Below are 20,624 nucleotides of genomic sequence, written 5' to 3'. Positions count from 1 at the left end.
TATTAACTGCCCTGTCTGCTGCTCCTCCTCTACTGAAAATATTCACAGCGTAAGCATGGGGCAGCATGGGTACTGCCCCTATAGGTCTCTATTAGCACTTGTTGTGGTTTTTGACCATTGCGCAGACCAATGAAACGTCGGCTTATATACATCAAATAGCAACAATTTTTAAAATCAATACTCACTCAAAAGAGGTAATTAGTATTTCAACTTAATTTAAACTGTATGGTGTTGTGAATGATGACTTTATAAAAATTAACATTTGTAGACAAGCCATCGCTGGTCCAAGGCATCATTTGACCTAATCGTTCATATTTGTTGCTTTGCCATATCACACCTAATTTACATAGAATTGAAAAAATCTCAATTCAAATGTCGCTTGTCCCTGGAATTGTAGGTCTGTATCATGCACCTGGATGGTTTTGACGCTTGCTGTTGCGTTTTCACGTGAGAGGTGTTGTGCTAACTGATATGAATTTGCAGTAGAGAGATGTGTCGCTATATTCATATTTTTAGTTTTGACTACATGGTTTCATTAAATGCTCTATAAGAAAAAAGAAATAAGTGCTTTAATTGTAAACAAAGCACATTTGGAAACAAAAATGTTTCCACTTATGCAGCAGTTTTGCAGTTTTGCTGAGCATCAGCACTAGTTACAATGGAACAAACATCTTATAATCACAAGTTCTGGAAAATGCTGACAAGCACATCTTTCCGTTTTTTTTCTTTGTCATAATATCCCACACAGTATACAATGCAGTTTACTTCTCAACAACATTACAACAACTTTGCTTTTTAATTGTCTGCTTTTTTTCAGCCACCCTTGAGTGTGTATTATAATATGTGGTTTAAACGAGTGTTGTAAGAGCACCCCCTCTTGGTGATGATTTGCTTAAACTCCACTCGGTCACCATGTGATAGACAGATTCAGCTCAATGCAAATCTGAGGTCACATGTTTTAGATATATTTATCACTAAGATCTTCAACAATTAATATTAGCAATAACATTACAAAGTGTCTGTGAACAATCTGATAGACACTTAGAGTTTCTAGATGACTAGCGTTCATTACATTTTACATCCTCATTCCTTTCTCTAGTTAGAAGAATATTACTCAAAATGGAATTTCTCAAAATGGTGATTGTTGGATAACTATTGCTTGATTTCTTATTGAAAAAAATCACAAAATCTTTCATATTTATTATAATAGTGCATGCTATTTTCTTGATTAAAGAATAAACAAATTGTATTCCAACAATATTTTCAGTAAAAGTTCTAACAGTGAAAGAAACATTTTAATTCTTACATCATTCCAAACATTAGATTTTTAGTTTTACATTTTATTACAGTATCTCAAGATTCCTTTATACAATAAAAAGAATCAGTGCTAAATCAGTTCTCCTTACACTGCGTAACTGTTTAGACAAAATAAATGAATTATATAGAAAGATAATCATATGTGAAAATAAAAATAATTAACATTTATTATGTTAATGTTATATTTCTGAAAAAAAAAACACACAAGTGAATAGTGATTGTCGACACCGTGACTTTTCTAGAAGGATAGTATTATAAGGATCTAGGTATTGGGCTGTCTTTCCCTTTATAATTCTAATGCTGTATATATCTGATACGTTAGCTCTTTTTTTTTTTTTACTTGGTTAAAAAAAAGCCCCCTGTAAATCCTATTAGTCATCACATGGCAGGTTTCTCCATTCCCTCTGAGGAGCATGCTAAAAATAAGCTTTGACATAAGGTGTGATCAATCTGGTCATTTAACATTCTATATAAGTGAAAGAGCTTGATCTATTGGGTTTAATCCAGTCACTGTATTCTTTCTGAAATGCACTTGCATGAATGTAACCTGCAAAACTGACTAAAACTATCATGGACACAGTGTAGACTAAATCTGACTAGATTTCAAGAAATTCATGAGATCTTCTGATTAAGAAAAAGCCTTTGCACGTTTAGAACTTAGTTTACAGTGGGTACTAAGTTTGATCTTTTAAGGCCATACTTTTTTTTATCAGCTTGTTCTATAGCTTGATATTACATAGTTTATATACATAATAACAGCTCATTCACAGGGAGTTACACGGTAAATTCTTCACATAACCTAAGTCTAAAAAAGAGCAGATTAAAAAGGATTGTGATTTAACAAAGAAAAACATATAATAGTTGATATGGTGAAGTTTTCTGTAAGGAGATATTTAGCTTTTCACCATGGGACAGAGGACTTCAAGTCTTCTGGACTGAGGACTTTACGCTTTCCAGTATCTCTGCTTTTTTTTTTTTTCGTCTTAGAGAGTAAAATAAGGGTTTGGTGAGGGAATGACTGTTTATAATGTCATTACTGAAAATGTGTCATTCATTAATAAAATGAATATACAGTAATCCTTGGTAAATCACCATGGTATAAGAGGAATAAAACACTTTATGTGGATTCAACTTTGGGCATGCTCACACTACTCCGTCGCTGATTATTTTCCATTAACAGCACACCGCCAAGTGTTCTATTCCTTACATAATGAGGTGGGACAGGTGTATTGAGGTGTATTGAGGGTATGAAGACCTTCTTTTTTTTTTTTTTTTAAATTAAAAGAAGAAAATTGCCTGACTTTATTTCAAACCAGAGAGGAGAAATTTTGCCCTGGGTCCCAATTCCACTTTAATTTCACACTGTGTTTTGTATACATTCAATATATTCACACATTGTATTGGATTATGATTTTTTTTTTTTTGTGGGCCTCCCTCCAGGCGTTGGGCCACAACACTGTCACCATTTACCCCAGTGTCAATCACCCTGTTTTATACACAGCATGAAAAATTGTTTTGTCAAGACACATTGTCTGCTGTCTAGTATTCAATTGTCTAGTTGTCCATCAATAGTGCAAATCTCTAAAGACCAGGTAACACATACAAAGAAACAGAGAAATACTGAACAGTGCTGTGTATAGTGTGTGACTTTATCTTACGCAGACCACCTCCTCTGGGTCTCCTCCTCCTCTCCTTTCAGTCTCGCCATCTCAAGGCTAATCTCTATTAAACTTTCTTAGCGATCTGGCTACACGGTGAGAGCAGGTTTCAGGATGGGATTTTAGAACCACACACTGTAAAGAATAAACATGGGACAAACTCAGCACATTGAGAAAACCGAACATGCAGAGATTGACGTCATTACACTTCAGGACATGTATAAAAAGTTTGTGACTGAGTGCCCAAGCGGCCTTTTGTTTTTGCATGAATTTAAGAAGTTTTTCGGAGTGGGACCCTCTGGGGAAGCATCCGAGTACGCAGAGAATATGTTTCGCGCCTTTGACAAGAATGGGGTGAGAAGTAGCACTTTTTAGTCTTTCTAAAGACATACACATGTTTAGTGCATGCATTGGATGCTTTTGTGACCCAATAGTCTCACCAGACAATACAGATCAGGGAATACTGAAAATTAAACATATTATATTATATAATATAAAAGTTTAGAATTGAATGTTACTTACATCAGTGCATTTTTATAAAATTTCATCATTGCCTATTTACTCTTTTAGCAAATATTTCATTGGAAAATGTCTTAGAAATCCTGTCGTTAAATTCAATAACCATTTTACCATAAAGGTTTGTTAATAGTTTATTTCCAGGTTCTTTTTTTTTGCAAAAGATGAACCCTTGATAGTACCACTCTGGCAACAAGGAGAAGTACAATTTGGTATCATTATTTCTGAGAGTGTAAAGGACCAAAGAACCTACAAGGAAAAAATAGCCTGGAAATGAACTATTAACATGCATTTATGGTAAAATGGTTTATGGGGCATCTAATACATTTTGCAATGAAATATCTGATAAAGTTGTGGAAAGCTACGAACTAAACATTGAAACTAGACTAGTTTTCTAGTTTAGATTCTTCTGCTAAAACACACTTGGATATTAACCGGTGAGATGAACCAGATTTCTTATTAAAGGAAAAGAAGATCATTTCTGAATGTTAACAAATGAAAGTAGTTTATAAAGCTATGGTTAGGTTGATTAAGTTCGAATGAATGAAGTTGATGTGGTTGGATGCGAATGAAGTGATATGAAATTTTATGAGTGCTAAAATGAATTAAACCTTAACCATGTGTTAGAAATGTGCAAATGTGAGATCAGATTTATCTGGTAGATCTGGAGTACTATTAATCTGTTATTTACTCTAACATGAAAGCCTTATTTGCTGTCTATCTTTCAGGACAACACTATTGACTTCTTGGAGTTTGTGGCTGCTCTGAATTTGGTGTTCAGGGGAGATTTAGAGCACAAGCTGAGATGGTCATTCAAAGTGTACGACAAGGATGGCAACGGTTTTATAGACAAAGCTGAACTCAGAGCGATTGTTGAAGTAGGTCCATCTTCCCTTTTCTTCTTTAGAGCTCTCCAACCAAATTCCAATTCTACTGTAATGTGTTAGCTGATACCTGTTGAATATTCACAATAACTATCATAACTATATATTTATGAATGATATAATGATATATGATAATCATAAATTAATGGAAAATTAACCACAAGATAGATAATGCATATTTTACAGATTTTAAGTTAAGATTCATGTAATACAATACTACAAAGCAGTCCTAACAGTGTTCTATTACACAGATATTTTAGACTGTTCTGACTACAGACTATTAACTTTCTCACTCCAGATTATATATCGTGTCAGGAAAGTAGGCAGGAAAGGTCCAGATGTGTCCCTTGATGAAATCTGTGAAAGAATCTTCAAAGTGGTAGATGTGAATAGAGATGGTGAGTAAATCTGAACTTGCATGATAATTATTTGTCTTTGTGCATTAAATCAATGGGAAAAAAAATAATATTTCAAGACATTATCTCATTATTATGACTCAATAACTCAAAAGACCGACTTATAAACAGGTTATTGTGACTTACTAACTTGTTACTTCAAGATATTATCTGTTTATTATGATTTAGTAATAAGTTGTAATAGTAACGCTTGATTACAACTTCGTAACCAGTTATTATGACTTGGTAATTCATTTGCTCACTTATTGTGTCTAAATAACAAGTTAGTAGGTCATAATAACTAGAATTTTATTTTAAATGATGAGTTAGTAAATCAAAATAATGAGTTAGTAAGTTGTATTTAGTAGTTGCTTAATCATAATAACAAGATAACTTCTATAAATAATGAGTTAGTAAGTTGTGTTAACAAGTAAGTCATAATAAAAACATAATATTTTGAAATAATGAGTTAGTAAGTTACAATAACAAGTACGTTATACTAACACCATAATATCTTGACATAATGAGTTAGTCATAATAGCAAGTTACTAAGTCATAATAATGTGTTAGAAAGTTGCAATAATGAGATATCTTGAAAAAAAAAGAATTAGTAAGTACTAATAATGAGTTACTAAGTCATAATAATGAGTGACTAAGTTGTAGTAATGAGTAAGTAAGTCATAATAATGAGCTAATATCTCGAAATAACGAGTTACAAAGTCAAAATAACAAAACACACACCTTGGTTCAGGGCGTCTGTACAGGACAATCCACAAGTAATGGCTTATATAGTGTTCTTGTGTTCTTTGACCTTTTTTTTTTCAGTCTGCTGAGTGTTTAGATGACTGTGTGTCTCTCTCAGGTCAGATTACACTGGAGGAGTTTTTAGCAGGGGCTCAGAAAGATCCATGGATTCTTAACATGTTGCGTTTAGACATGAACCCGTATAGTTGGGTGGCGGAACAGAGGAGGAAAAGTGCTCATTTCTGAGATGAAAATGTCTCTACAGGAAATCCTGAATATTCCGACATCAGTTGTATTGTACTAGATTCATTTTTCCCCACAGATACTATATGTTTGATAACAAAATTGTTTTTAATGGATTGTCTTAATCAAGCACTTACTATATATTCAGTGCCTGTTCAGTATAGCTATAATGCCTAAATAAAAAATTTTAAAAAATGCCTAAGAGTTTGTTGTATTTGTAAATTTTAGGTTGAACATTTGAGGCTCAGTGTGAATGTTTTTTATTTTATAGTTTCCTCACTTATAGATATTTATCTATCTCTCTCTCTCTCTCTCTCTCTCTATATATATATATATATATATATATATATATATATATATATATATATATGTATGAGTATATATATATATATATATATATATATATATATATATACACACATATATATATATACACACATATATATATATATATATATATATATGATTGTCTATAAGTGAGGACGCTATGCATGAAAGGGTTGGGATTTTTCTGATGGAAGAGCAACAAAAAAGGAGTTCAGAGGAGTTCAAGTTAAGGAGTTCAAAGGCATTGGCACAATATCGTGAAAATGTGATAACACAAGTTTTGCTATTTCTGCTTCTCCTAATTAGTCAGCATTAGTCTTTTCTGGCAAAGATGCGTGATGCAGTAAGGGTTTAATCAAGGGCTTGACTAGAAGAATTCATATTATTATTATTATTATTATTATTATTATTATTATTATTTCCTTCAAATTATAGAATTTGAGCTCTGCTACCCTCCATTCCCTCCTAATTTAACTCCTGGCTAAGATTGTACTGGCATCTACTATATTTCAACAATGCAAACCAGATTTCATCACTAATAAGACTAGACAATAACTAAACAATAAATAAACACTAACTCAAAAAATAGAATCAATATCTGTTTCTGTGTGATTTTATTTTTTTCTCTACATTTTCTTTCTATTCACATAAGGATGACATGGTATTAAAGGCTCCAAAAGCACTTTTTAGTAGCAGTTATAGATAACATTAGTTCTCAAAAAAAAAAAAAAATAATAATCTGAGTATGTACATAATGCGTCTGCACCACATGGTGGCAATAGAGCATATGGTTTCTCACACATATTTACCTGCCTGAACCATGGAAATAGTCCATTTGTGTGCTGAAGTCAATGTTGATTCCATGAATAATTGATCTTTAATACCCTTTGAGACAAATTAAAACAATTAGTTCTACACTGTTAAGACGATAATATTGTTAATGCACCCATTGTGCCAAGAGAGAGTGAACCATGACCTCAATCTGAACTCCAATGGTAATAATAATGGTTATTAATAATAATAATAATAATAATAATAATAATAATAATGTCAGTCAATTGTCCAAAAATATTGAGCCCCTGAAAATGGAAGTATTTTGCTTAAAATGGTTGTAATTCCTAAATGGTAAATGCCATACTTTTGTGGAACCTCTTAAAATAAAGCTGAAAGTCTACACTTTTGTATAAAGGCAAAATCACAAAAACTCCATCATTGTCCAAATACATCCGGACCTAACTGTATGTATATATATATATCTCACACAGACACACACATCCACACCAGCCAGCCCATCTGACTCTGTGTGCAAAGCCCTTTGTAGGCTTTGTCATAAACACGTAATCCATGGATTATCCTCTTCGGATTAGCACAGGTTCTAATGGTGATGGGTCTGCACTAGTGATGGCAATTCCGGCTCTTTTAAGTGAGTCAGAGTAATTGGCTCGACTCACCATTAAGAGTCAACTCCTTTTACTCATTTTCACCGGCAAATTGTGGTATTACTGAGTACCGAGGTCACACTGTGGTTATTTTTTAATAAGGTGTGGCCAGATATTAAAATATTAAGACTACAAGTTAATTTTCTCAAGATCTCTTTCAAGGCTGCAAAGCACAGTTCGTGAAGACTTTTTAAAAGTGCAAAGAAGAGAAACCAATAGAAATATACCATTATGGCCCGAGGAACCTAATCATGGAGATGACTGACAATTTTACATTATACTTCAATACTGGAATGATGTATAAAGACACACTGGACATACTCCTGGTGAGAGATGGATATATCCTGCATTACCTTACCCTATCTTCACACTAGCAAGCAACACCTGACTGCTCATTTTCCATATACATGCTCTACATGGAGCTGAGATTTCAGCAACAGTGTGAAAAGTGACATTTGAACTGAGATTATTTCACTTCTGTTCTATGCAGGTTAATTTTGATGCGGTAAAGTAACAAACGCAAATGATTGGCTCAAATGATTCCTCAGACCAATCTTATGGGGCGTGTGGTCTTCAGTTCCCTGCACACAAGTTTAGTTTCTACCTGCAATTAGTTCCTATTTCCTGTAGATGCACAGAAATGAAAGCAAAACTTTAATTTAAAAACTTTTATTAAACCTATAGAGAGACATTATGACAAAAAAATAAAGCTTGGAAGGACGCAGAAGCTATTGTTGGTGCCTCTGGTGTGTGTTAGCTAGCTTTCACACTGATTCATGGATTATTTAATTTTCATTTAATTAGTTAGCTTTAAAAGCATGTACATTTTGGCCACTGTTTCTCATCAGAACAAAAAAAAAAGGTGCACGCCCACAATGTGACATCAATATCACTCATTACACTCCAACAAGAGATAAAATACAAGTGACATGAGTAACTTTTTTTGCTTGCTAGTGTGAACATAGAGGCCACGTATAAACTATGGCTTTACACAATTGCACAATTCATACACACGACTTTGGTATCTCTGGCCAGAATATAATAATTCAGTGCCATGAGATAGTTAGTTTGTGGCCTCAATATATAAATTTGGCAATGCCTTATCATAAAAAAATCTACTAGTTCACTTCAGCGACTCAATAAAATTCTCAATCTTTTGATTTTGAACGCAATGTCATTACACTTTGCATTGCATTTGTAACAAAATCTATAAATAAATGAAAAACCAAAAACACACTTCATATCTGCATTGACAATATAGTAGGCATTCCTGTGTTAATAATATTAATCCCTGTCTCTGCACTTAATTTTTATTAAAGAGCCATTTTAGTGAACAGTTTTTTTTTTTTTAAATTTCATTGGGTTGTTTAAATTATAGGAGATGTGGAAATACGCATACACAAAATTTAGACCAACCCTCCCAGTTCCCACCCAGCCCATGGTAGACTAGTACAGATGAAAGCAGTGTATATGTAGAGGAGGAGGAAGAGGAGAAGGAGAAAGAAAGAAAAAAAAGGACTTAGTAATGACAAAATTAAAATAAACTAATGAAACAAATTAACCTGTACATATTGAAATTACTCATTAGTGGTTCAACAGGAGGAAATGAATGCCCTCTTTCCCTCCATTTCCTGACCCCAGCACCATGTACACAAGCCATAGAGAGCTCCATTGAGTTAACATTCATTAAAATGAGGGCCCACATACCCCTACACATTCTCTGTGGGCAGATATTAAGCAACAATTTGCAGATGATTCCAGTGCATTTATCCTGTAGTTCATCTTCCTGATACACTACACTACACTACACTACACTTCATTATGTGATTAAGAGCATTAGAGAATACAAGCGAAATTGTCACAGAATCTGTTACAGCTCTTTAGATGTGAACATTGACTCCCAGAGATTACTTAAAAGAATCAGCTCAAAGAGTCGACTCGCTTATGAATGACACATCACTACTCTGTAGAAATGGTAAGTGGGCAAACTGGGTGCAGGAGGATTAAAATCCCCCCCCCCGATGGAGTGGGATTCAGGGTGAGATGAGCCGGTTATGTAACAGATTTATGTGACTAATAACATCTTATTGCATAAGAGATAATGAGTAGGCTATTGTTTTCAGTCTGATTATCCCTGGACACAAGTGCAGCATATAAGAAGCTAGTGTCAACTCTCCCTTAATTAACTTTCAAGGCTTGAAATGCTGGACAGACAATTTCAAAGGATGGGAGTAATGTTGGGTGCAATAGTTTGCACTCCTCACGGCTTCTATGTGAAAAAAAGAAAAGTGTACCTATATGTTGCAATTTAAAATTCTAAAAAATTTAAAAGTAGATACATGTGGGTGCATCCTGCAATAAAACATCATTTCAAAAAAAAAAAAAAAAGGCAAGGCAGTTTACGAACAGAGTTAGAACAGAGGAATCAGAAAAGGCATGCTGAATAGCTCCAGGGCTTGATTATTTCACCTGTAATATGCAATAAATTCCAGAAGGTGGCAGCACATGCAGGGTTACAAATTTAGTAAATAGTGTCAACACATCCACTTAACATAATCATCTTGAATGGCTATTATGGCCCTGAAGAGCAAGTCCCCGAATAAACCAATTAATAACATAAGGTTTAACTTTAAAACTTAAAACAAAAGGAGTAGTTTTTTAACAATAAGCAATAATTCATTTAAAATAAACAGTACCAATGTTAGATAAAAAAAGTCAATTTGTAATAAAATTGGTCAATTTACAAAAGAAAAATAATGATTAAATTTAAATAACTTAATAAGATAAATAAATAATGATAATGAAAGAAATAAAATAAATAAGCCAATAAAAAGAGGAGCAACTTTAAAGAGAATAAATCAACTTTAAATAAAAGCTGGCAAAAAAATGCTTTGGAAGACGAAATATTTCCATCGTGACATTGCAACAGTGACATAGAACTTAATTCATCTAAAGTAAGCGTGCGTGTGTGTATATATATGTGTGTGCGCACACAAGGAGGTGTTATGGGGAGGGATCGCTATAGAGATGGAACCAGTACCAAGCAGGGCCCACTATCCAAATGGATAAAAGATGGCAAACATCGAACATCGAGTGAATACGAGGGAATGGCATCCCCTCGTCACGACTACAGTGACGGTTCAGCAAGGAGCGTCTCTCGCTGAACTTCAATATAATATTGAGGAACCCTGACACTAGTCCTGAACCACAATAAAATTTCTCTAAGGCCTGTGCTGAATCTTGTGTTCTCTATGATTACCCAAAATTACCACTCAGGATGACCAGATCACTAGCACAGACTTATGTCCGCACACTGACTGACAAAAACATGGGGTTTAAGTAGTGGCATGAGCAGGTGCCACGCGTAAGCACTGATTGCCTGCATGGGAATGACGTGCTATAAAGGACCATGCATGCAGCCATGGATTTGCCTGAGAAGGCATTCGCAACATTACAGTACCCCTCCAAGAAATGGCCCCTGACATTGGTGCTGATTGCCTGCATGATGAACACGGTTTTCCACTCATCCCCTGCCCTGATGCAGACCGAGTTATACGCACTGCGTAGCTCTAGTTTGGAAAAGATCTGGCCTGCTGTAGGCAGGTGATCAAAGGGGATCAAGTTCATCAGGGGCAGGGGGTGCCTGTCCTTTTGCGTCACTGTGTTTAGGCCACGGTAATCTATGCAGGGGCGCAGGCTTCCATCTTTTTTCTTCACAAAGAAGAAGGCTGCGCCAGCTGGTGCGGTGGACGGACGGATAAACCCCAGGGATAAAGCCTCCTGGATATATTCATCCATGGCTTTATGGTCTGGGGGGGAGAGAAAATAACCTTCCCCTGGGAGGGGCTGCCCCCGGGGATCAAGTTGATAGCTCAGTTGAAGGGCCTATGAGGTAGACACGTTTGGGTCCTGCGCTTGAAAAACACCTCTCGGAAGTCCCAGTAGTCCTCCAGTAACCCTTACAGGTCCACCAGTCCTGCAAGGGTGGAGGAGGGGCTATGCATGCCCCTAAAGCAACTCTGTGGGCATTGAGACCCCCATACAGAGACTGAACTGGTGGACCAATCAATTTGGGGGTTATGCTCCCGCAGCCAAGGGAAACCCAGCATAAGGTGTAGCTCAGGAACCCTGGTGATATATAAGGCCAACTGCTCAGTGTGGGTGAGCAGTGCCGTCTGGATGGGTACTGGAGCGGAGGCCAGTGCTATGCCCATCCAGGGCAGAGACTGGTAATAGATGCACCAGTGCCTCCAGGGGCAACCCCAGGCTGCAACCAAGCCCTCATCAATAAAATTCCCCACAGCCCCTGCATCAATAAAGACCTGGCATTGCCCTCACCCCAGTGAAGGGTGGATGATAAGAAGAGGCCGGAGGTGTGAGGGACAGCACTCAGGGCCAACCCAGATCTCCCTACCTGGGAAGGCCCCTGTCATTTAACTGTTTACAGAACAGACTTACACAGAATGTCCACACAGAATGGCACAGACTTATGTCCACATGCTGACTGGCGTGCGCAGGTGCCATGCGTTAGTGCTGATTGCCTGCATGGGACTGACGTATTATAAAGGACCATGCTGGCGGCCACGGATTTGCCTGAGAAGGCACCCGCGACGTTACAGGAGGGATCAAAATAACTCAGGGATTAGGTGGCTGTGTGTCACACTGTTGCTTTCCTCACAGACACAGCCAGGATATTTCTCTTGATCTTACTGATGGAGAAAATAAATCAGATTCAGTTAAACTAACAGACTCCAACTAAAAAGAATATTGTAATTATTTGCATAATGGTTTGTATGCATGGATAAAAATGTTTATTATACGAGGAATAAGTAGTGCACATGTTTTTATGCATTCTTTAAAAGATGGCATCTCAAAGCATGACTGGAAAAGTTGTTTCAAAATTTAATGTGTTAGGTACACTATGTGTGGTGATCTGGGAAAACCCATCTGTTGTTACTACTGCTACTTTAAGAAACCATTAATATACAGTATTTGTGTGGATTTTATTTTTTAATTTAATTTTTAGTCCTGCCTGGGCTATCTTCCTGCAAAGATCATTTTGTATAAGGAATCAGTTTAAGTTAGAACTTTAACAGTTGCCATTAGCCGTTTCACAAAACAGACTGCCTATAGTAGTTGCTTCAAGCGTACACCTGTTATACCTTTATCTTTTACCTAGAAAAGTGCATATCTAGTGTTTACTTTTAACCTTTACTCTAAAAGGTAATTACAGTTGGAAAATATAGCTTAAATCTTTTTGTAAGATACATTATATCGACATTACCAAGTGAAACATACATACTAGAGGTAGGGAAGGCAAAGAAGATTAACTACCACTTCAGTGACAGAGAAAGGTACAGTTCATATAAGTAAGATAAGTGAATTTCCCTACTGTGGGATCAATAAAGTTTATCTTATCTTATCTTATATCCATTTTTTTCTGTGAACATAAAGATGTCTAAAGCCCTATTTGGGATTAAATGTACATAGGGTCCTGGGGTATTTTACAGCTGCTCTGCTGTGATTTTATTACCGTCTTGGTTGGCCAAATTCCTACCGTTTTTTGCCCAAACTCAGCAGTCACCTGGCCCTTTTAGTCCCATCTAGATACACATCTGTTATTTTCCATGCAGATCTCATCTCACATTGGAAAAAAAGTGTTTTCAAATTGTTTATCCTTGCTAGCTAAGTGTAATGTGCCCATACAGTGAATGTCACAATTTGAACAAGTTTTGTATAGTTACATATGTTCAAGAAAAGTAATGGCCTTCAAAGTAATTACTTTGCAAATTACTTTCATAAATCTAATCCGAATATGTTCTATTTCCTATTCTGTTCTTATGCTAACCAACCAAGTGAGCTATTCTGAAGTGAACACCATCTCCATTATCAAAAATATATAAACAAAGCTACCTGTAGCTGCCTAGCTAGCTTATTATTAACTTTTTACTCTTGATCAAAACTAAATGAAGCCAAGTTTAATGTTTTATTTACTCAAGTAAAGCTACTATTATCTAATTATACTTCGAGTACTGTAAGTAGTAACTATGAGTACATGAGAGTAGTTCGTTACTTTTTACCCTGGTAATCAGATACCAGCTGTAAAAATGTCCATGATGCACCACAGTAGGAGTGTAATCTTTAAATATTTCCTCCCTTTTCCCACTTTTAGAATAAACAGAATTTAAAATGCTAGAATTTTATGACTGCTTGAATTATATGAACAATTCAGACATATTTCAGTTTGTAGTTTTTAGAACTCCATATTTATATGTATATAAATATTTCACCATGTGAAAGGGTTTTCAAAGGCCACTGCACATATAACTAAGTCATTTCACTTCAGAGAAATTTATAGAAATTTTAGTGATTTGTTAAGTTTCTGTCATTTATTAGTGATTGTTGCCGTGGTAGATGAGTACTCTGAGAATCTAATACATCTTATACATCCATATAAGGGACCCTCTGGGGATTACTGTAAGCAGAGACCACTGAAACACTGGATTGGAGATGTACTAGATTGTACAAGATGTACAAAATTGGATTGGAATCTGTGTCTAAAAATACTGAGCACTCAAGAGTTAATCCAGTAACAGCAGTGAAGGGGCTCACTTCATCTTGTACTGTCAAGTGACAATGGCTAGAACATCATGGATCATCTTGGACAGTTGAAATGCAACTGAACATTTTTATACAAGCCATTTACCTGCATAAATCTGCAGCTGTCTTACAGAATAATGGGACAATTGCAGAGCACAGAGAACAGTGAAGTAGCTCTTTCTCAGATCCAGGAGATGTACAAGAAGTTTGCAAATGAGTGCCCAAGTGGAAACTTGCACCTGCATGAATTCAAACGGATCTTTGGGGTTACGTGCGACTCATCAGTTGAAGAATCTGCCTACATGGACAATTTGTTTAGATCGTTTGATGCTAATCATGTAAGTATCATGAAGGTAAATATGAGCTGATTCACAGAGTGTAATGTTTTATCTGAAGCAATGTAAAGCCACTGTAGCCAGACATGATTAATTATGGATTATTATATCACAGCACTGTTCAATACTCTTTCCTGATTGGTCAGAAGGTGTTTATTAATTTTCTATAACAGCAGCTCTGACAGTAGTTCCAGCTACAAGGTTTATATTAATGAACTCATTCTAAAACTGTATGTATAGCTTAAATTAAACAGATTTAAATGAGTATAATCATCGATATGGTGAAGTTTTCTGTATGGAGATGTTTATTTAGCATTTGTGGAAGGAGCCTCCAGTGTCAGCACTGGAGGTAAAACTGTTACTTCAAGTTTTCTAAGAGAGGAACGACTTTAGGACAGATGTGGGTTTTTATTTATTTATTTATTTATTTATTTATTTATTTATTTAGCAGTTTGCAGTTTCTTGATAATGTCACAAGCTGCACTTTTGACTTCAAGAGAGATTAAAAAAGAGAGACTTCTCAGGGACTAATGTGAGTAATAACAGGATCTAGCTTGTTTCACAGATGTTCTGCAACATTTACTGTAACTATAAATGGATAAAAAATGTGTTATTGTTTAATTAATAGAAAAGTGTAATCATTGACAAATTGCTGTGGTATAAGAGGAATAAAACTATTTTGGACATGCTGTTATAGGAAATTAATCAATTTCGGGGTAATAAATGTAACTCCACTTTGTGTCAGGCCAGCTCACACCATCACATCTTTGATTAAACGAATACAAATTTTGGTGTCAGACTGAAATTTGACCCATTGTGCACGCTGTTTTTGTCAGGATAACACGATAGACTTCATGGAGTATGTGGCTGCACTGCATCTGGTCCTTCGTGGCAAGCTTGAGGATAAACTGAAGTGGTCTTTCAAAGTTTATGACAGGGATGGAAATGGACGACTGGACAAACAGGAGGTGGCACATGTAATTAAGGTAATTCTGACTTTCTTTCTCCGTAATATTGAAACAGCAGTTATCTAATCAGCCAATCGAGTGGTAGCAGCGCAATGCAACAAATCATGCAGATAAAGGTGAAGAGCTTCAGTTAATGTCCACTTCAAACATCAGAATGAAGAAAAAGTGTGATCTCTGTGACTTTAACCGTGGCATGGTTGTTGGTACAAGAAGGGCTGGTTTGAGTATTTCATAAACTGCTGATCTGCTGGGATTTTCACACACAACAGTCTATAGAGTTTGGTGCATGAAAAAAAAAAAAAAAAACGTTGAGTGAGTGACAGAATGGTGCAAGGAACAAAAAAAAAAAAAACACAGAGTGAGCAACAGTTCTGTGAGTAAAAATGCCTTGTTGATAAGAGATGTCGGAGGAAAATGGGCAGATTGGTTTGAGCTGCCAGGAAGGATGCAGTAACTCATATAATCACTATAATTACAACCATGGTGAGCAGAAAAGCATCTCAGCAGGCACAACACATCAGGATGGGATGGTGGATGGACTACAACAGCAGAAGACCACATCAGGTTCCCCTTGCAGTCATGTTTGGATGAGTCTGTGCCCATGATAGCCTAGATTCTTGTTCTTGGCGGGCAGGACTGGAACCCGATGTGGCCTTTTGCTGTTGTAGCTTATCCACCTCAAGTTTTGATGCGTTGTGCATTCTGAGAAGCTTTTCTGCTCATCTGCCCATCGTGTAGCCCATCCTTCTCAGGTCTTCACCTGCATCTGCATGATTTGATGCACTGCTGCCTAATGATTGGCTGATTAGATAACTGCATGAATGAGCAGGTGTACAGGTGTTCCTGTTAAAGTGGACAGTGTATGTGTGTCTGTGTGTATATATATATATATATGGGGGGTCTAAAAGTATAATTCTATTTTAAACTGGTAAAACTGGATAAATAATGAAGTTATAAACAGAAAGTTTTAGAATTTTAAAAATTCTAAAACAGAAAAAGGAAATGTGCAACATCTTGACTATTCAATATTCAAGATATTGCACAGTTTAAGCAAATTTGACCACGTCAACTCATTTGTATAAAAGGACAGATTTTTCCATGAGTCTTATACCTACCACTGAAGCACATGTTTAGATGACATCCCGATGAATCTGACCTAACAGGTTTTTCGAGTGCACAGTCATTAAAGCAAAAATGAGACTAAGAAATTCAGAAATTCATGTGAATACTTCTAAGATTCTACTTTTCACTCAAGTTGTTGTTGATAATATCATTTGTATTGAAACCCTATGGGTTAAATTGAAAAAAAAAGGCAAACAGAAGCATTTTTATTAGCCGTCTCAAACCTTTGGACCCCATTGTATACGGAGGGGGCATTCTCAACCAGAATGGCATTCAAATGAATTTTGTAATTTATCCATTACAGCATGGGCATGTTTAACCGTATTGTCACAATACTTCTGTCTTTAGATCATCCACAAATTGAGAAACTATGAGAACCCTTCAGACTCTGAAGAGCTCAATCCAGATCAGATAAGTGACAGGATCTTTGAGCTTGTTGATCTAAATCATGATGGTGAGTTCCCAAATCAAGTAGCAAAATGGTTCTTTGTCACCTTATAACAGTTGTTATAAGGATAGCTAGCTAGATAGATAGATAGAAGAAGGGACAGTCTAAAAATCAGAATCCAGAATTCTAAAGTGTGTATTCATAGTAGTGCAATCTCATATTTGTGCTCCAAGGTGCTTTTCTTATATTGTAGGTCAGATTTCATTGGAGGAGTTTATGGAGGGAGCACAGAGAGACACGTGGGTGATGGAGCAGCTTAGGCTCGACCTGCGGCCCACACGCTGGTTCATCAAACACCAGAATAAAAATTCATGAAGACTACCAAATAAACAGAAACTCTGACTTAAGGAAAAGTATAAGCTTTCCTAAAGTAATCTTCTTTAACAATGTATGTAACCATGAAGATTTCTTAATAACTCCTAACTCCTTTTGTGAAAAATAATGTGCCCATTTTTTTCAATGTTTATTTATTTAAGTAATTTTTCAGATTGTTATGACATGTTTCTGGTTTCTGGACATATTTTGCTTTCAAGAAATTTAATTTATATATGTGTGTCAAAGAAAAATGTGTCTGTATAACAGCATTTAACGTTAAAGTAAAACAACTTATTTATATTTACTCAAATATATAAAATGAGTGAATTGATGAATTGAAAGTAAACTTGAATAATGCATACAAATACAAACACATTCTTACAATTAAACACTAAGAACAACGTAACAATGTTTGACTATAATAGCAAAATAAGAATTTTGAATTAAATATTTTTCAGTGGCTTGTAATTCATTTTTTGTACATGTAACTCAAACAATACAGTTAACACTATGCCTTATTTGATTTATGTGTATGGTTGTTGACAGTTTTCAGTTTTATTGAATGACATTTCAGTTATTTAAATTTCTGTATTTTTGACCTTAGCCTCGAAAGTGTTACATTCTTTCTTTCTTTCTTTCTTTCTAGCTGAAAGTGGCGATATGTGGGATCCAATCTCACATTTTGTAATTATTGCTCCCAGATGAGACACAAACATACTGTTGAAGTTTTGTAACATTTGCTCAATGCTAACCCTGTCAGATATCTGCTGAAATCTGATTGGCTGATGATGGATTTTTTTCAGTAACCTGGTCATCATTAGATATAGAATTACACCTTAGCATACCGATACAGTCTACCAAATTCCAATCTGATCCTATCCTGTGAAACTGTTGTCCGAATTTAACTCCGCCTCCTATAGTTGACCACGCCACAAACTTCGGATATGTCCTCAGACCCTTGTTCTTAACATGCTGCTCAAATTTTGTGTGAATCCATGAAGCCAGTTTTGAGATACAGCTGTTTGCGCAAAGGAAACACCGCCTCACTCAGGTTGATTGCATGTGACGGCCATATTGTCAATAGGCTAATTGAATTTACTGAAGAACATGTATATGAATAAACTGAAAAGAAATATCCTTGTATCTTTGTGTATGGCTCCCAATAGGCCTAATGCCTGTCCATGTCCATATACTACTCCTGCATGATTTCTAACACTTGAGCCACTCACATTAGTGGGGTTTTGGGTGAAGGAGCTTAAAGGCTAAGAGAATTAACACTGTGAGACAGTGGTCAAGAGCAAGTAATCTTCTCATGTAAACCAGAAGCTACAGAAGCTGAAGTATGTGCTTTACAATGTGCTATAGAATGTGCTGTAGAAGTGTGTGTTTTGGCCCCCAGCCTCTGATTAAAACCTCTCTGTATCATGGATTGTCCAATAGTCCAGATTTAGCTTTATGCAATAAAGGCAAATATATAAACTAGATTCTAAGAAATCCTAATAAATGAAATAATTCTAACAAAACCAAACCAGTATGTATGAAAATGTCATGGATTTAAGAAAAATGTCATAATCAAGTCTCAGAATTTCAATACATTGCAATTTATCAATAAAGCTTTTGTCAGTGTGCATACAGTACTTTGCATAAGTAATCACACTTCCACATTTTGTTGTGTTTCAACCTCAAATTGAAATTATTCAATTATTTACAAATAAAAACAGCATAACATTTTAAACGATGATTGCATACGTGTTCAGCCTTGTTACTGTGAGACCTCAGAATTATTTATGATGCAACCAGTTTCCATCAGAAGTCACATAATTAGTTGAATGCTAATGCAAGCCACTGTATTTATGTCTGATCATTTCATCCAGGTCTACAGTCCTGGTAACACTTTACTTCATGACAGTTAACAGTTGGCTTTTTCCAGCAGGGGGCAGACTTTTGTTCTCATTTTTTTTCTGATAGATCTTTACTGAGTTGTGTAAAGTTGTGTTTGACTTGTTTGAAGGCTATCACACCTGACATAGTCATTAAGAGGTTATGTAGATGTCATGTACCCTTATAAACAATTATCCTGAATTTCAAGTTCAAGTTCAAGTGGCTTTATTGTCATTTCAACCATATACCTCTACATACCGATACAACAATTACTAAACAGGACAGTAAGCACTATAAAGGACAGTGCATAAAGATAACATACTAATTAGGAGCAAAAATGCAGGTGGTCAACACAATTTTTTGTTTATGGTGTTTTTGCAGAAATTTAAGATAGAAATTTGCAAAGATTGCAGACGTAGTGGAATGGTGTTCAGTTGAGTATAGGTGTGTGTGTGTGTGTGCATGCCTTTGTGTGTCCTGGGTTAGTGTAAGTCCATTCTCTGGGTATTGAGGAGTGTATTTATTTATTTAGTAATTTAAATAAATAATAATTAAAATTTTATAATTTTAATTATTACTGGGTTCTACATGCCCAGAGCTCTAATATTTTGTAAACTCCGATACGTACAGTAGCCAGTCATTATCAATCATCATCAAATTATAAACCAGTTTCTACATTTTCAGCTGTGTGTGGTACTGACAGCTCTTGTTGCTCAATAAGTGCTGTATTTCCTAGTGTGAATTACTCATTAATTTGCATTGCTACATTACTGCAAATTAATGCAAAATGCTTCTGACTTATCGCCTTTATTGAGGAAATGTTTCTATGGCCGTGTCCGTGGTTTCTTCCAGGATGACTCCGCCCCCATGCACAGGGCACTGAATGGTGTGATGAGGATAGAAATGCTGTAAATCATATGCTATGGCCTTCACAGTCACCAGATCTCAGCCCAGTTGAACTTGAATGAGAGATTTTGGAATGACATGGTCAACAGCGACAGTGTTCTCCATCACCATCATCAAAACTATCAATTATTTTGAGAATATGTTAGGAAGAATTGTGTACTTCTCTGCAGTACATTTCCAGATATATATATATATATATATATATATATATATATATATATACATATACATATATATATATATATATATATATATATATATATATATATATATATATATATGTATATATGAAGCTGGAACACTGCCATCTAGTGAACATTCTCAAACACTACTCATGGTACTTTAACCCAATTCATTGCACACTCTGTAAGAAATCCATTTCCCAGCATTCCTTTGAGACTACAGATGCTGATGTCATCTTTGAGCATGCTCTCTTAAGTTGATGTCTGAGCTGCCAAGAGGAGCTTCTGAAAAGACCGTAGGTGGTGTTTCAGCTGCTCTTCATCCAGAACGAGTGATGGCTCTG

At 35.7% G+C, this 20,624-nt stretch overlaps 2 protein-coding genes across 2 annotated transcripts; both read left to right on the top strand.

Annotated features, from left to right (window-relative positions):
* The first annotated feature begins 3,033 nt into the window (after positions 1–3,033).
* Positions 3,034–5,926, top strand: LOC113526781 (guanylyl cyclase-activating protein 2-like). Its single transcript, XM_026914124.3, has 4 exons — positions 3,034–3,329; positions 4,220–4,369; positions 4,674–4,773; positions 5,633–5,926. Exons 1-4 carry the CDS (start codon positions 3,126–3,128, stop codon positions 5,758–5,760), a joined length of 582 nt encoding a protein of 193 aa, XP_026769925.1. The 5' UTR covers positions 3,034–3,125; the 3' UTR covers positions 5,761–5,926.
* Positions 5,927–14,096: 8,170 nt separating this feature from the next.
* On the top strand, positions 14,097–19,095 carry LOC113526860 (guanylyl cyclase-activating protein 2-like). Its single transcript, XM_026914279.3, has 4 exons — positions 14,097–14,461; positions 15,295–15,444; positions 16,897–17,002; positions 17,190–19,095. Exons 1-4 carry the CDS (start codon positions 14,261–14,263, stop codon positions 17,309–17,311), a joined length of 579 nt encoding a protein of 192 aa, XP_026770080.1. The 5' UTR covers positions 14,097–14,260; the 3' UTR covers positions 17,312–19,095.
* Positions 19,096–20,624: the final 1,529 nt, after the last annotated feature.

This window comes from Pangasianodon hypophthalmus, chromosome 6 (assembly GCF_027358585.1).
Source record: "Pangasianodon hypophthalmus isolate fPanHyp1 chromosome 6, fPanHyp1.pri, whole genome shotgun sequence".
Taxonomy (NCBI): Eukaryota; Metazoa; Chordata; class Actinopteri; order Siluriformes; family Pangasiidae; genus Pangasianodon; species Pangasianodon hypophthalmus.
This window is presented reverse-complemented; position numbering and strand designations above follow the sequence as displayed.

Excerpts from the sequence above, each read along its gene's own strand:
- LOC113526781 (XM_026914124.3), top strand. The coding sequence starts at position 3,126 with ATGGGACAAACTCAGCACATTGAGAAAACCGAACATGCAGAGATTGAC. Across the intron at positions 4,370-4,673 it reads AACTCAGAGCGATTGTTGAA|ATTATATATCGTGTCAGGAA; the intron begins GTAGGTCCATCT and ends TTCTCACTCCAG. Across the intron at positions 4,774-5,632 it reads GGTAGATGTGAATAGAGATG|GTCAGATTACACTGGAGGAG; the intron begins GTGAGTAAATCT and ends TGTCTCTCTCAG.
- LOC113526860 (XM_026914279.3), top strand. The coding sequence starts at position 14,261 with ATGGGACAATTGCAGAGCACAGAGAACAGTGAAGTAGCTCTTTCTCAG. Across the intron at positions 15,445-16,896 it reads AGGTGGCACATGTAATTAAG|ATCATCCACAAATTGAGAAA; the intron begins GTAATTCTGACT and ends TTCTGTCTTTAG. Across the intron at positions 17,003-17,189 it reads TGTTGATCTAAATCATGATG|GTCAGATTTCATTGGAGGAG; the intron begins GTGAGTTCCCAA and ends CTTATATTGTAG.